General features: G+C 28.1%; 1 protein-coding gene across 6 annotated transcripts in view; it reads right to left on the reverse strand.

Annotated features, from left to right (window-relative positions):
* The window catches only part of LOC122527624 (cadherin-99C), a 163933-nt gene that overhangs the window by 17330 nt on the left and 128217 nt on the right, over positions 1-18386 (reverse strand). For 5 of the 6 annotated variants that reach the window (XM_043651972.1, XM_043651969.1, XM_043651971.1 and 2 more), the window contains one exon: positions 376-525. In XM_043651972.1, the coding sequence (XP_043507907.1) occupies positions 376-525 (150 nt within the window). Of the gene's footprint in view, positions 1-375; positions 526-6261; positions 6477-18386 lie in introns of those variants that run through there. The other variant, XM_043651973.1, reaches the window with a different exon arrangement.

The raw sequence follows: 18386 nt of genomic DNA on the forward strand, positions 1-18386 counted from the left end.
TACTCTGTCTCGTACATAGATAGTAAATATATATATTAGACGATAAAAAGAGATATATGAAGAATTAATGACGCAATTTCATAATATTATTATGAATGTTATATGTTTATATACATTTCATAATGTTATTATAATGTTATGCAATATTTATTAATAAATATTGCATTTATTATATTTATTATTTTTATATTTTGCTGTTAATAAATTATTTTTGTTTTGTCAATAAATATAAATCTTATTTTGTTTGCTTATTATCGCACTATCGTATAGTTATAGATTATGCCAAACCAACCGTAAGATAAATTATCAGTTCCTAGACTTCAGATTAACGTAGAAAGCTAGAATCTTTTCCTCTCGTAAAATAAATGTACTTACGGACGCTGAATATTCTGGATTGATACATGCGCCATCCAAAAGCATGCAACCTTGGTAAATGAAGGAAGGATCTTGATCATCGTCGTCTCTAATATTCACCGTCAAAGTGGTTGTAGATGTGAATCTTTCGGAAACATTCCTTGCTCGATCCTGCGAACAAATAGTTTATCGCATACTTTTTATCCCGTCGTTTCATACTATCTTGAATTAACACCAATGATTACATTAAATTAATTTAACTTTCATCGTTCTTCACAAGAAATAAGAAAACGTACATATTTCGTCACAATCGTTGCAATGCTGCCGACGAGTTTTGTTTTAATTTTTATTGAAAATAAGCTAAAATCAATAATCCTCGTCTACTTAATCCTACTTAAATGTTAAAGATGTCTCCTTCTATATAGAGAAACAAACATTATTTCGACGCGAGATATCTCGTCTGTGGCATCACAAAAGCGAAATATCTCAGTACACTATACAATATAGTAATGAAAGGATTAGCATCCGCTTGACATTCACATAGAAATTTTGTGTTTCGTTCGAGGTTCGAATTTTGAAAAAAATAAATAGACATCTGTCATACTACGAATGATAAAAATTACATGTGCTAATTACCTTTAAATTACCTACTGCAACTATTACGCTATTAACGATATTGCATTTATACAGGATGTGACACGTAATTGTCGCCATGATTTCTCAGGCACTTCTGATTGTGTGGCAAAAAATGTTTCAAACAAAAATTAATTAATCGGTTTCTAGTTGGCTACAAAGTACAATATAAAAAATTCCAAAAACTTTTTTTTCGATAAAAAATCAAGGTCACATTGATTTTTTTAAATGGCACCGTGTATTTTTGACTTCGCAGGATTGTTGCTTCTGAAAAAAACGAGCTACTATGCTATGACCTTCAGATGTCTCTGACTTCAGAAATTTAGGTTTAATCAATAGAAATTGTTCATTGTAAATTTTTCATGAAAATGTTCTCTGAACCAGTGAGGATCAACTCTGAACCAGAAATGGTATCTGTGACGGTTAATTACACATTATTTGGATACTTTTGTCTGTTTAACGGTCTGAAACAGTACAAGTTTTTTTCATAACAGTAATATCAACATGACTTTCACCCTACCAAGTTACAATCGTTCATTCTGCTAAGACAATTCTGATATTTTGATAGTCTTAATCTGTCAGTACAAAACTAAGCATGTATTCTAATAGTGAAAAGGTAGATATGCTCGGTAAATGTGATAGAAATGCACGTAGAGCTGCAAATATGTACGCTATAAAATATCCAGAGAGACGCCACCGGTGTCCAAAAATGTTTTATGATATTGAAAAGTGTGCAAGAGTATATGATTGAAACAAAATAAGTTTCGACATTAACGTTTCTGTTGATTAAATTTCTGAAGTTAATGACATCTGAAGGTCATAGTTTAGTAGGTCGTATAATAAGCAATAATCCTGCGAAGTCAAAAATATACGGTGCCATTTAAAAAAATCAATGTGACCTTGATTTGTTTTATCGAAAAAAAAGTTTTTTTGAATTTTTTATATTGTGCTTTGTAGCCAACCAAAAACTGATTAGTTTTTGTTCAAAAAATTTTTTGTCACACAATCAGAAGTACCTGAAAAATCGTGGCGACAGTTACGTGCCACACACCCTGTATATGTATAATATTTTTTTTTTTCACATGCGTACATAAATTCGTTTCTCATACAATCTCGTTTCGAGTCGCTGAATTAAGTATCACGGTGTGATTTAACGCGATTGCAACGAGCAACGCAATTGCTATCCTTTTTATAATCTCGTCACGTACATCATTATCCTCGGATAATGCGCGGTGGTTAGAAATGAAACTATGAAACGAACAATGTCGCGTCGACCGCGGAATATAGCACTCGGCAAGTTATTCACGGTAGTAACTTCGAAAGGATCCTATTACACATGTAACAATATGCCCATCAATGCCAATAAGTTTCATCTAATATCACACTGACTCGACGATGTAAAATTATTAGGTAATTCGGTCGAACCTGTTCGAAATTAAATACAACAGATCTTTGCTTCTTTGCTATCCGCCTGAAGTTCCGAGTCGTGAAAATTATCCAACAAAATGCAAACAATCGTTCCATTGTAATTTGCAAATCAGCGAAGCGACGAAAGCATTTTTATTTGCCAATATTTTGCATTCTAAGTACTTTTCGCATTTTTCGGTGCGAGAAGACAAAATGTTTGCGGTTACGATTTCTGCAACTCGAAGCTATTTCGTGACTGATAGTATATAAGTTTCGTTTACTGCTTTGTAAGAACTTTTTACTACTTTTACTTTACTCCTTCTCTTCGGTCGTAACTCTGTTTATAGTAGTTTCATAGTAGTTTCAACATAACCACGATACAATTGTATCTAGTGCACGAAACATCACTATTCTCAATACATTTTTATGAGTTCAATCATTCATTTCCTTGCAGTTGATAATCTTTTAATATCTAATTTCAAGGATAGAAAGGAAAGAAATAAGTATACGTGACACGTGAAGGGCTATATATTGGCGTGGAACAAAGGACAATACAATTCGAGAAGATGTGAACCAGCTGCTTCACATAATATTCAAATGAGCCACACCTGTGTAGTAGCAGCTGTTGCACTTCATAATCGATAGAAAGATTGATCATGAACTCAAACGCGTACATCACTTTCCAGATTTCATACATGAACTTGAAGAAAAAGAGAGGGCCAATTATTTAATTCATATTTGCAAAGCTCGTTGTTATTAAAAATAAAAGAAACAATTGAAATTTTTTATACGTTACGCAATCATTCTTTTTCTTATTCTCTCATTCCGTTTCTGATTCTCACGATCATGATTTTATTTCCTTACATGTTTTAAACATTAGCAAGTAAGCAACAATTATATAGCTACATTATATATATATTTATATCAGTCAGAAATTTTTTTGAGATATTTATTTATATGTTCAGGGGTATTATTCATACAAATAAAAATATTACTATTCATTTAATTTCGATAAAATAATTAAGCAATATAAATAAGTGCAACCGTTTTTTAAAATTATTGTTTGGTAAATTTACCATTAAATCTAGAATTAAATTTAAATCTAGTTGAGCCAACTTTCTTTAATATATTTCATTAAATAGATGTACAGAGTGTCCTAATATTGAGAACGAAAAAGGGATGACTCTACATACAAGAAAAAAAAGAAAATCAAGTTTGAAGATTTATTAACCAGACTTAAATTTAACTAATTCTAGACTGATCAAGAATAGGACATTATTCTACATGCGAAAATAAGTAATTTACGTAAAATACAATTTTTTCATAGAATGCTTTATTTTTGAAAAAATTCAAAATTTGAAAATTTTATCAAGAACTGTGTTTATCTGTCACACGTCGAGAGATAGGATCGTTCGGATAACTGAAAAATTCGAATAATAGAGACAATATTAATATATGAATAATTTTCTCTATATCCTATTTCTATTTTTTGGATAATAAGAGATACATAGTAGATAAGGATAACAGAAGTTAATCAATTATGAATTATTATATTTAAGGCTCGACATTAACTGTTTCGATAAATATTATATTGTGTTTGGCGATTTAATTTTTATTTAAACATATTCAACTACTCTATTTTCTTGCTGTCTTAACTACCAAAATTTTATTCTATATTTTTCATTTATTTTCGCAGATTAGAATAATCTTTTATCTATTAGTTACTCCTGTTCAGTCCATAATTAAACAAATTTAAGTATAATAACTGATAAATTTTCAAATTTGACCTCTTCAAAAACAGCACCTTAAATGAAAAAAAGATTTTAGTCATTATTTTCAATTTATTTTTTCACGAAGCACTCCTTTCTCGATTGTACTTTTAATACCGGGACATCCTATATAATATTTCGTTTCGATGCAAGATCAATAAATATAAAATAATAAAGCAAGTTTTTCTTAGCGTTCCTATCTCTAACTCTTTTGTAGTAATTTGAAATAAAATTAATATTTTATGTATTTTAGTAATTCGGTAATGTAGAATGATTTAATGTTTTTCTTATTCCGTTTTCTAAGATTATGTCGTAATGTCGCATCATTATAATTCATTTTTTTTTTTATATTAAATGATAGCATATGTTTATGTTGATTCTTTATTTCGGTCTCGTTAGTCAGGAAATAGAATTTTCGATTTTTTTCATTTGTTTTTTTTTCACAACTTTGTAACTCCTTTTTATACACTAAACTCATTAATTAACCTAACTGACCTTACATTAATTAACCTAAATTAACTAATTGATTGATTTCAATTTCTCAATCTTTCCTGATCGTATAAACTTATTTTTATCTTTTCTCCTTGATCTCCAGTTTCTTCCATTTAACCGCATCCTCACCTTATCTGTACCTTCTCTCACTCTTTTCAAGTTACCCATCATTTTTCTCATTTCTCCGCTGCTTTCTATGTAGCGCCTTAATGCCCCATCTCTTACCACACAGAATATACACTTTATTTTCTTATCCGCTATCCAGAACCTACTTACTTCCTCCATATTCCCACAACGCATCCTTGCCATTACTTTCTATTACCTCTTCCTCGTTTCCTTAAATACTAGATCTTAGTTTCAGATAGGTAGATCTATTATCTATATAGACATAGTTTGTACATCGTCCAAATATCACAAATAGATACAAGATAGGAGATTTATACAATCGTAATTTCGAGGTTGCGTAACAGAAGAATAGAAAATAAATAGAAAATAACTAAAGTAATTAAAATAAACAATAGTCGGTGTTTAATACCTAAATAAAACTGATGGAAATTAAATAGAAAATAACTAAATAAACAATTAGCAGTGTTTAATACCTAAATAAAACAGATAGAAAATAAACAGAAAGTATCTAAGTAAACAATAGTTAGTGTTTAATATCTAAGTAAAACAGATAAAAAATAAATAGAAAATAACTAAATAAACAATAGTCAGTGTTTAATACCTAAATAAAACAGATAGAAAATAAATAGAAAGTAACTAAGTAAACAATACTCAGTGTTTAATATCTAAATGAAACAGATAGAAAATAAATATAAAATAACTAAATAAACAATTAGCAATTTTTACCTAAATAAAACAGATAGAGAGTAAATAGAAAGTAACTAAGTAAACTAAGTAAACAATAGTCAATATTTAATATCAAAATAAAACAGATAAAAATAAATATAAATATAAAATAACTAAATAAACAATTAGTGGTGTTTAATACTTAAATAAAACAGATAGAAAATAAATATAAAATAACTAAATAAACAATTAGCAGTGTTTAATACCTAAATAAAACAGAGAGAGAATAAATAGAAAGTAACTAAGTAAACAATAGTCAGTGTTTAATATCTACATAAAACAGATAGAAAATAAATAGAAAGTAACTAAGTAAATAATAGTCAGTGTTTAATATCTAAATAAAACAGATAGAAAATAAATATAAAATAACTAAATAAACAATTAGCAGTGTTTAATACCTAAATAAAACAGATAGGGAATAAATAGAAAATAACTAAATAAACAATAGTCAGTATTTAACAGTCAGTATTAGCATGAACTTTTAAACGACTATTTTCCTGCAAACACTTTATATAACTTTATAACATTCGATGAAAAGCGAATGTTGTTGTTACCTCTAATATCTCAATAGATGTATCGCTTGTGTACTTTGAATGAGACTCGAACATAAGAATCAAGCGATCTGATTGATAGAAGTCTTGGTATTGAGTTGATGACAACGCAGCTCAATCATTCGATATACGCTCAATGTCGAAATTAAAGAATTTTATCTTATGTAATCCGTACACGATCAACATACCTAGTAGTCACTCACCATTGAAATGGCGGTTACAACGTCGACCTCTTGCCGTACAAGTAACACGAGCAACAGCAGCAGCACTTTCACCAGATTAGAAGGTTTCATCGTTGATTTTGCACGAATTTACTATTATTCTAAATAGTTCTAGCCGCTTTCCACTTTTTTTTCATTAGTTAGATGCATTGTTTTAACATTGATTTTTAAATTCGTTCAACGTCGCATTGCTATTCAACCTGACCTAGGTGTTTGTTTTCTGGTACATTGAATAAACGTTTGGAAAATATTTAAATATTTACATAATATTATATAATATTATATTACATTTATATAATTTATATATATTATAACTTATATAATATTATATATATTATATATTATGTTTATACAATATTATATTTGGTAATCAATAATCTACAAACGATTAGAATGTTCCCTGTATCATGTACATATCGTAATAGTATTCTATATAATAAATTGAGTCTATGCAGAATGCTTATGAAATTAAAATTTGTTTATATTTAAAATAAAATTTTCCTTGAAATACGTTACAAACGCTACTGATTTAACATCTATTATCTAATAGTAAGTATCTACTATATTCTAACATTTCATTTTAACGATAGGAATATCCTTTATGATTCAAAATACATTCAATTTTTATTCGAATCTTTTCATATTCGATGAATTGCAAGTCTATTACACAAATACGAGTGAATAAACGAAGCAAACCAACAAAGCTGTAGATTTCTAAAATCGCTTCTACTGCTACAAACTTGCTACTGTGTGTATTTTGAAATAGCACAAATTAAAAATTAATAAATTAAATTATTAAGTTGAAAGTTTTCATCTGAATGCCTAAAAATTATACTGTAACTATTTAGCATTTAACTATAAGATAAGAACAAATTATAAATAAAAAGTAGCATAAAAAATATTGAAACTTTAATATTATTTTCTATGAAAATAGTTCATCTTCGACTCGTGATTCTTTTGAAACTTGTTTCCTCTTAATGAGTAGAATACGATGCAACGATAAAAAAATTTTGACCTTAGACAAGGTAAATTTTAAAACTTAAAAAATTTAGTGAAGTTTTAATAGATCTCTAACGATCTAGGATAGAATCAAACTGGTCATGACAAATAATTTTCTTTTATCCTATATATCAATTTCATGGACAAATATAAGTATTTGAATATCTATTTACTCAATGGTTTCTTCTACTTATCGAAACTAATTCACAATCGGTAATTGGTGTATTTTGAGATTGCTATACAATGGCATAAAAACGGCTATTGTGTAAATATATTTGAGTTGTACCGAATTTCAATTTCACAAAAAAATTTCGACCTTGTTATTCTCCAATTTAAATGTTAAATTTGAATTAAAATTTCTAATCATTTAAATGTTGAATGTTAATTTTAATTTAGATGATTGGAAATTTTATTATACAAACAGAATTGGAAACGTTGATCGTCATAATGAACATAATCATCCGTGCTTCCGCAATTTGTATAAACTTCTAATCATCACTGAAATTTAAACACTTTCTGCATCTTTGATGCCCATTGACTAACTGTGAGAGTGTGAAAGTAATGTCAATAGATGCGTGCACCTGTGCCAATTTGCTATACTTGCAATGTTGCAGAAACTATTGCAAAAACTATTTGTTTGGCAAACACTCATCTATCCTTCTAATATTTGCCATTAATTTCTGTACTAGAAAGAACATCGTTGGGAATTCAGTGCTGATGAAGCATTTCATGTGCAGCTCGATCATTATGCTCACAATTATACTCATTTGCTTTGAAAATCTTAAAAGGATATACTATATGATGTGACAATTCATTTTCTCTTCCTTAGATTAGAAACTCGGATATAAAATACTACATAAAATACTACACATATTTGTTCATTCAATGCTATGAAAATTTATCACTCTGATAGGAATATACCTAAATATTGAAAATAATTATTGTATTATACTAGTTAAAGATTAAAATTTCTAGAATGTGACTTGTTGAGAGTCGAAGAAATCGCTCGAGAGGTATTAAAAATAAATTAAAGACATATATTTCGTTTAAATAAAAAATACCGAAAAATATTGTTGCGTATTACCTGTGTATATGATTATTCGACGAAGTTTAAAACTTCCATCATTTACAACTAGTCAATCGTCATTGATGTAAAATTTTGGCAAACAATCTATTTTATTAAATGACTAAATAGTTTATTTATATTGGCAAACAGTTTATTTTATTAAATAACTTTTATGAAATAGCTCGTTGTTTCCTGCATTTACTTGAAATACATTCGCAGAATAAAGGATACGCTGGGAAGTGAGCGACTTACAACGCGATTTCACTTTTGTCACTACTTAATAGATAAATCTAAGGCTCGACTCGTAGGAGCGTGATTCGAATATACATTTCTATCAAGCGTTTGTAGTTTCTTCGCGGGATGCATGCGATTGCATTCCGCGTGCAACGATCACACGAACGAGAATAAAACGTACCGCAGGAACAGAACGCAAATTTGGAACGTTTACGAAAGCAAAACGAAAACGAAATTTGCGTTACATCGTCGCGAGTCGAACGGTGACTAATCCACGGGGCAACTGTCCTATCTTACCAGCTGCATATAAGTCGTGCCATATTTACTACCCACCAAGATCGTTAGCCTACTCGCAGATACCTACTTATTGTTAGTTGTAACGTGAGTTTCTTTGTTTGCCTAGCCCACGAGCTGCGCCGGCTGTTGACATTTACAAGACAGTCACCGATTGACATTCGTTTCAACGCATTTCGTTGATCTTAATCCATATGGTTATCAATATTACCCTGTGGCGAACACACGTATTTACTATTGTTTTTATATCATATTTACTCGCGGTTAACCTCTTGTGCTAGTAACTAATTCACGGATCATAACAAGTGACCAAACCGTATACAATAATTCGTCTTCTTTTTGAATTCATCGGTAAATCACTGGATAGAAATCACTAAGAAGTAATAAATTTATTATTTGTTTTGCCTGGGTTATATTTCAATATAGTTAAAACTCGGAAAATATTGCAACTTTGGGCCACATATTTGTGGCACGTCATTCCAGCGCAAGAGGTTAAGATGATCAACCTACCGATATGTTCTCCCCCGTTTCAATGATTTTTAAATGTCAGAAATTATAATAACTTTCTCAGAGCTGCTTAATTTTCTAGACATATGTGTATTTGCAAAAAATTACCGATATTACTACAATGAATTCGGTTTACAATTGGCAGTATATGTGTTGGTATTATTTTCCTGACTCAAACTGAACGTGTAGTATTTACAACAAAAGATAAGAATTGAATTAGCTTAGGGTGCGTTCACATTTGTTACTGTTATATACTTATGTATTTATTACTATTTGTTAGTGGTTCACCAACTTCAGGATCATTGAAGAATCCGTTTCTAAATAATAACTAAATAATGTTAATTCAACGAATTTCAGTCTCGGTGCGCAAAAACGTCTAAACTCGTTCAAGCGATAACCGATATATCGATATTTATCGAAACGGCCGAACCAAGTAATAAATCACAAAATATAATACATAACAATATATTGTCTGCATTTCCTAATAAATATTTCTTATTTATTACAGCACAGTGAGTAACGGTGACACAACGAGGTATAGTAATAAATATAGATGCACCTTTATATATTAACCCGGGATTACCCACGTGGGGGTCTAGTGCAGGTACATCCCGGCACGTGGGTTAATATTGTTATCCGGTTAATGACGGTCGCAAGAAACCAATACTGACACGTACGTTACCATGGACGCACAATTACGAATAGAATTCATTAGAATGATACCAACAGTTTCCTTAAAATATCTTGAAAATTTAACAAGTTTGAGTTACACATGTATAGGAAAAAATTATCCAAAATGTTAATTTTCACAACATAACCTATAAACCATTACCAAACTTAACCTAAATGTTAATTTTCACAACATAACCTATAAACCATTACCAAACTTAACCTAAACCATTCATATCGGACATAATACATCGGCAGTTTTAACTTACAATTATTATATTGCTATTCTAGCAAAAGTTTTTCATTTTCTCATTTTTGTCAGTTATATATATTATCAAGTATTTTCTTAGAAAGGTGTATATGATTATACTATAGAAATTACATATATATACATACATATATTATAAATATATCGTATATACATATACAGAGTGGATAATTATTTGCAAATAACAAGATATTTAATCAGTATCGTGTATTTAATTAATACTGTCTATATCTAATGCATACAGAATTATTTTGTAACTTTACTTTTGTAACTATCTTTATGTAATTTTACAAAATTACATAGACATAGAGAATACACGTTGAAAGATATTCAATAAATCTTGTCTAAAAAAAATAGGGTCATCAGTGGGTTTATAGAAATCAAAATTTAAAGAAAATAACGTAACTTTTTCACATTTTAACGATTGAAATATATTTTATTCTATTTCAACATGAATAGAAAATCTATGCAACATTTCACACTTTATGTTCGCTTTCGTTGTATCTCGATCTTGATTAGTTATAAGATAAGATTTATTATACTAGAAATTCTATTTTTCACTGTAATCCTGATATTCAATCCCGTTATGTAACATTCAGATCTTGCTGACATGTGAATAAATAAATATTCGAATGTGCGAATAAGTGAAAATCAGCCGTAGTTGAGAAGAATCTGTATCCTCGATAGTGTATTCAGTCATAGAATTAACAATGTTATGCTCTGAAGAAGCGATATGCAAATTGTATCTGCTACAAGCGCTTGTTCTAATCGGTACCTTCTAATCTTGCTATGTGTGCCGAAGCTACACATCAGACTGCCACATTACTGTTCCGTAAAAGATACGTGTCGCATGCCGTTATGTCGCGGCCGTGTTCAATGACATCACTTCCTCCTTTCATGCTAATCGTATTATCGTACAACTATTCGATTACTTTAAATCGGTGTAGAAAAATTAGATTAAGTTCTAGATTTCTAAAAATTAACAAACCCATTGACTTTGGTCAATGAGAAACTTACTGTTAACTGTTCGTTCTTAAATACAGTTTAAAATCAGATGAATAGACTAGTTATGCTAATTAAATTTTTCTCAATTTTGCATTAGATAATAGTAACCAGTTAATAACGTGTATATTTTCACTTTTATATAAATAATAGATAATATCGAAATAATCCTGAATATAATAAATAAATGTACGATAAACAAAACGTAATAACACTATGCAAAATAAATAGTACATGATTAAAATTATCCAGAAGATAAAACTCTCATTTTTATTTTCAAGTTTTGTTATATTGACAATTTTCTATAAAAATATGCTTATAAATGTATATGTATAGGTACTTATAATTAAAGCAACAAGCTTGTTATTACTTTGATCTTATGTCGTAAAGCAAAAAATTTTTGTATGATTTTATATTTATTGATTTTATACGTAAAAAAGATGTTACATACAGTATTAACATCTGTTCATAATATATTAAAATAAACTTGTAAAACTTAATGGTAAACTTACGAAAAGATAATTTCTTCCATCTGCAATCATTTTTTAATATGTTATTACCTTGAATAGTGTAATGAAGCTTTTAATTAAAGTCGTAATGTAAGGGATCATAAATGTAACAATTGAAAATATGGCCAATAAACATATAAAAATGCAATAAATTGGCTGCAACTGTTGGTAAGGTACTCAGGAATTCAAGTATTAACTTTTGTTTTTAGTAACATGAAAACTTTGCAAATAAACAACTCTCATTTTGTCCCCTTAAATTTTGTATTTGTCCCTTTGACTAAAACGGTGACTTTATACTCTTAGTATAGATTCTATCAACTTTTTGATATAATATCATTATTGTAATACAATATGATTCGATATAAATCTAATCATTATAACTATTTCACAGATATCGCTTACTCATTAGAAAGTGGATATATTCATTATTGTTATGTATACATTGTGGAGAGAAAAAAAAAACGCAAGAAATATTAAATGTGTAAGTAACGAGTAAGTAGTATAACGCGGTGGAAGACCACATCGTGATACATAAAGATAATTAATATTTTAATACAAATATAGATCGAGGTAAGTCAACGACTCATCTCAATGACTCATCCAGTCCTTTTTTGTCCTTTCGTCGTTCGCTGAGAGATGCTACCTGACTTTTGTATACTCACTTCCTTGCTATCTGGTACCTTAATTTACCATTAAATTAAGAAAGCATTGATCTTAGAATATTTATCTAATGAAAATCGACTTTATGGTTTAATTGAAAAATAATTGTTCACGTTTAAATCTACTCGTATATGTACAGAATGGCCACTAAAAAACTGAAGGCTTTGGAAAAGTCATAACTCGTTCATTTTCAATTTTTTTTATTTTCTTTCTTGTGGGTAAATTATATTAATTATATTTCTAAATAAAATAATAAAAAAATTAAAAAAACATGTGTTTGTAAAAGTTATTTTTGTTTTATATGACTACCCTGTATAATGTTTTTTTTTCCTTTTAAATGTTTCTTACTTTATTACAATAAGGCAAACAATATTTTTTTTTAAATTTATTTTCATATTTGCAATAATCCAATGAGTCGTTAGCAATTACGTTTGATTTAAAAAGTAATACAATAATTAAACATAACCTAGTTTAAATAAGTCTTAATTGTTAATACGTTTAAATTCGGAGCATTAAAATATGAAGAAAAAGAGCGAATCATTTCTTTAATATTGTCTTCCTATTCTTTTTTTATCTGAGAGGACGTGATGATTTGTTTAATCGACAACTACTATATTGATTGAGTCTTTCATTAAATTAAGTGTACATGTAAAACAATCGACAATTGTTACACATTTATTGAGTCTTTTTTTTGTAATTAAATATATTGTATTAAATATATTTATAATTGAATATACATGTTCGATTTTCAACCTAGTCAAAATATTTATTGCTTCAAATAAAAAGTAGGACTTATTTCGTAAATATCATTTCTAAATAAATATTCGTTATACATGAATTCTTCCAGGAAATATTCGTATGCTCTTTAAAAATTTTAGTAAAAGATTTTAAAACTTTCTTGTAGTAAATAGGTACATATAAATTACAACATGGTAGCTTAGTTCCTTCTTCTGCTACTTGATCGATCTTTTTGTTCTCCTTAATTTCCACCTGAAATGGAAACCATCCAAATAGGATTTCTGTAGCTCACAGGATTTCATTATATTTCTCAATCATTTGTTTAGTAGTTGAATTTTCAGATTTGCCAATTCTTAAGGCAAAAAGTAAGTTCTTTCAACATATTTCAATCTTTCCAACGTTGCATAAGCTGTCACGAGAAAAAATTGAAAAGGCATGAAGCAACTTGAAATCGAAGTTGCCTTCGGAAGTTACTATTGCATAACAGACTTTTACTTGTATTTTAGAACCATCAGAGAAAATAGTTTAATGTTCAAGATACTGGCACATACTTTCTAAAAAGGGTACTTTTAAGATGTTGTTGTTCTGTTCTTTTAATAGAATAAAGTCTGTTCAGAATCTTTTCAACATCTTAAGGTGCCTTGAATTCTTCTTTAAGATATGCAAGAAGGTATATTAAGTTTTTTAAATATGTTGGAGAAAAAAACATGCAATGATGAATTAATTTCTTTCTTTGATTAATTTCTTAGAAAGTAAGATTTTTTTTTAATAGATATACATGACCATGAAATTGTATTTAGAGCGTATGAAAGCATTAGCTGGGAAGTCTTATAATGTAAAAGTGTTAGATTCGCCTCAATTAACGAATTAAGAACAGGGCTGGTATAAAAGGCTCCCATTGCAATTTTTGCTGTATTATTATTAATTGTTTCAGTGTGGTCCATTTGGTCCATTTGGTCAAGTCATATATTATTAAACTGTAATCGATTCCTAATCTGATTACTGTTTTACATGTTCTAATTAGGACTGGAAAGTTCGCTTTCCAGTTTTTTGAAACTTTATGATATTCAGTTTCTTAATACAGTTGACTTTAATTTTCTTAATATGTATTCTTTAATTTTCAAATGAGATACTGAGTGCCACATCTACCAAATTTAATGTACAGTGAACGTCGAATAAAGTTTCTGCTTTGTGCTTTAACTTTTTCGTTATTTTTATGCTTTTTTAATATGAAAGTTATTTTTTTGTTATATAGTGTATTTTCTAGTTCCAACATTTACTGTAATAATAAATAAATTTTAACGCTAAAAAATACATAATTTTTACATATTTTTCAAATTCTATTATACCATTTTTATACTAGCTCAACGTGTTAATCTGATCGGTTAAATATTTTCAATTGATAGAATTAATCTATCCCGAGTAATAGTATTAAAGATTATGGCTGTTGATTTCAATTTAAAAAATCTAAAATCTAAATCTTAGTTTTTAAGTTGGTTTAGTGTTTCTTTTAGGATGAGTTGTGAAGTATTGATGTTCTTAAAATTGTGAAATTACTAATATCTAAACATTTTACTAGTACCTTAATAATTCTGATGATTTCACTTTTGTTAATAATAATAAAAAAAAAACACTTAAGATAAATCCCTAGGGGCTCCATGAATATTTAAAAAAAACTTTTATTTTTTCAGATAAGAAGCTGTTTACTCATACTTTAATAATTCAATTTTTTAAAAAATGTTGAGAGAATTTAAGATGTGTCTGTTAAGTTCATAACTTTCAAGTATTCCGATAATTCTTTCTCTCAAAATCAAATCATGCCATATTATATGACAAGATTGTCCGCGATATTGTCTGAATCCATTTTGGCATACAATTAGTAGATTATCTTTTTCAAGAAACCATCTAAGATGTTAATAATAAATTTTTTCTATTAGTTTACACAAGTAACATGTTAATGTTACGTCACGACATTATTCTCAGCATTGTGTCCATTTGAGAACAGCTTTGAGAATTTTCATTCTCCGAGAGAGACCGAAATACTCTCCGAGAGCTTATTATTCGATAGAACTCTCAAAACCGTGTCCATTCGAGAGTTCATTGTCCCTGATCCTATTCAGTGTAGTTTAATTCGGAACATTAGTGTGAACAGTGACATCGTTATCATGGAGGTGCAAAAAATATGTGCCTTCATAGTTGCCTATAATATTTTAAGAAAAAAGAAAAATCAACATAATAAGAAGAGTTCACTAATTTAAATTATAGTATAATATTTAATATAATATTATAATATACTTATAATATACTTAATTTAATATTATAATATAATATTTGTATATAATATTTAAATTATTACATAATAGTTATATTATATAATTTAATTTAAATTGTTATATAATGATTATATTATATAATTAAATATTATATAATATTTAAATTAATAATTAATTATAAAATAATTTAATTATAATATACTTAATTTAATATAATATTATAATATAATATTTAAATTATATAATTATTTAATTATAGATAATTATAGATAATTATATAATTATATTATAATAATTATATTATATAACATTTAAATTGTTATATAATGATTATATTATATAATTAAATATTAATTATATTATATAATTAAATATTATATAATATAATTATTATATAATAATTTAAATTAAAAGAAATTAGTTAAATAATTTCACTTTTTGACCACACTTTTTTATTATTCATTACTCTGCTCGCACGAAAGTACTCTCAGGACTTCAAAACCGCTTCGAATTCTGAGAGCAACTCTCCGAGAGTAGTATAATATTGTGTCCATTTGCGAGCAGATCGCGACATGTCGACTCTCAAACAATTGAACGATGCTCTCGGACAATAACTTTCAGAACAGTATTCATTTGCGAAAAATATAATACTCTCGAGAGCAACTCGCGACAGTTTTACTCTCCAGTGGACACCTAGCTTAGCATTTTCGGTATCTATCATGTCATGATACATGTACCGCGATACTAATACTAATAACCGATACTAATAACATACACGATTGTTATGGATACACAATTATAGGCGGAATTCATTGTACCGATAGATTTTTTTGCGAATATCTTAGAAAATAAGGCAAATCGCTAATTATACAAAGGAAAAAATTGTTCAAAATGTCGATATCTACAATATATCTAAAATTCATTGAAATTGGAAAGGACAGTTTCACCACCAGCAATATCTTTGGAGAATAAAAACGTAGAAATTCTGTTGTTTGAAATTCTTTATGAAAAATGAATTAGTCAGATTCATCAAGCCACCAATTGTTTGAATGTAATTTAATTCCACCTTTAACTTCTACCTGCTCTTATTGTTGGAAAACATAAGCATAATTAATTTTATTGGAACTTGCAGATATGAAACATTGGGTTAGGTACCAGTGATGAAGAATGAACTTCAGTTCTCAAAGACTATTCTGATATAATATTCTACTATAATAAAAACTAAATGAATCAATAAACAAATATAGATATTATATTATTAGTTCTCAAAGACTATTCTGATAATCTACTATAATATAATATTTAGTAATATAGATGTTATATTATTAGTATAACTACTATAGTCTATAAAGACTATTCTATTATAATAAAAACTAAATGAATCAATAAACAAATATAGATATTATATTATTAGTTCTCAAAGACTATTCTGATATAATATTCTACTATAATAAAAACTAAATAAATCAATAAATAAACAAATATAGATATTATATTATTAGTTTTACACAAAACAAAACAACCGACACGGACGAAAAGGAATGAAAACGTATTGTGTATTGCATATTATAGATGCAACTGCAGAATCACTCGCAGTCAGTGTATATATCTCTTTGTCGGTGTAAAACTTCCTTGAATAAAACATGGTTGTAATATATTATGTCCTATCTATCGAAATTATCCACAAAATTTTGGGGAGGGTGGAGAAAAAGCAGAAATTTCGAGCATATAATATTAGCTACGGATCTTTATTAGTTTCTGTAATATTAATTTCTTGTCTTATAATTTTCTTTCCAATATTCTTAAGGAAGCATTATTGTAATTGTAATATCATTTCAGATATATAAAACATAGAAATGTTATTTATAATTTACACTTATTAATGTTCGATTTAAAGAAATGAAACTATGAATTAAAATTTCACAGAATTGCAATTTGCTTTTTCAGAAACTATCGAAACTAGAGTCCATTAGACAAAGGACTAATAAAGAACTTTGGGCACAATGCATTGAATTATACAGACATCACTAATATAATGGTCAATGCTATATTAGCTACCGTTGGTGAGTGTTGAGAAATAATAGCAGAGAAATATTTCATAATGTACATAATACATATATAATATAATAATAGTAATATTTCATAATATACATAGTTTACATAATAGCATCAGCTTTAGTGTGTTTCTTAAAATCTAACATTAACTTTCAATATAACATTTAACAATATAATATTGAATTGTCAACACAGAAGTTACTAACTGTTTTCGCTATAGTAGACGTCAAAGTTGCATTGACTTATTCTTGTTAATTCGGTCGCCTCGAGTCTAAAATCCGTCGATATTGGAACATCCTATAGATATCGAGGAATATTCTGCTGTCGACTATTTGACAGCCGACAGCGACTAGTATAGTAATAACGATACAGTAAACACGATTTGTATTAGTAATGTTTGTAGATGTGGAATTCAATGTATTGTATCCAAAGTTTTTTATTAATATCTCAAAAATTGATAAAGCAGCTAAAATTTTATACTCAGAGTTTTTTTCCTCTCTTCGATCTCGAAAATTTTATTCTGATGAATAGGTCATGCCGTGTTATATGTCAAAATACACGGAAAATTACGCAAATGACAACAATTGTAGAACATAAAAGAAGATTGCAAATATTATTAAAAAAATTAATAAATAAACACATAATATACACAATCCCTGTTATTACTAATGTTGTTATAGATAAATTCGATAACTTTACGAGTATTATTCGAATTATTTTAATTAAGATATCTCTTAAACTAATAATTTTTCGATATAAATTAGTTCTTAAACTAATGATATTTCGATATGATTTTCGATATAAAAATTAAGATATCTCTTAAACTAATGATT

Source organism: Frieseomelitta varia, unplaced genomic scaffold (assembly GCF_011392965.1).
Source record: "Frieseomelitta varia isolate USP_RPSP 00005682 unplaced genomic scaffold, Fvar_1.2 scaffold_229, whole genome shotgun sequence".
Taxonomy (NCBI): Eukaryota; Metazoa; Arthropoda; class Insecta; order Hymenoptera; family Apidae; genus Frieseomelitta; species Frieseomelitta varia.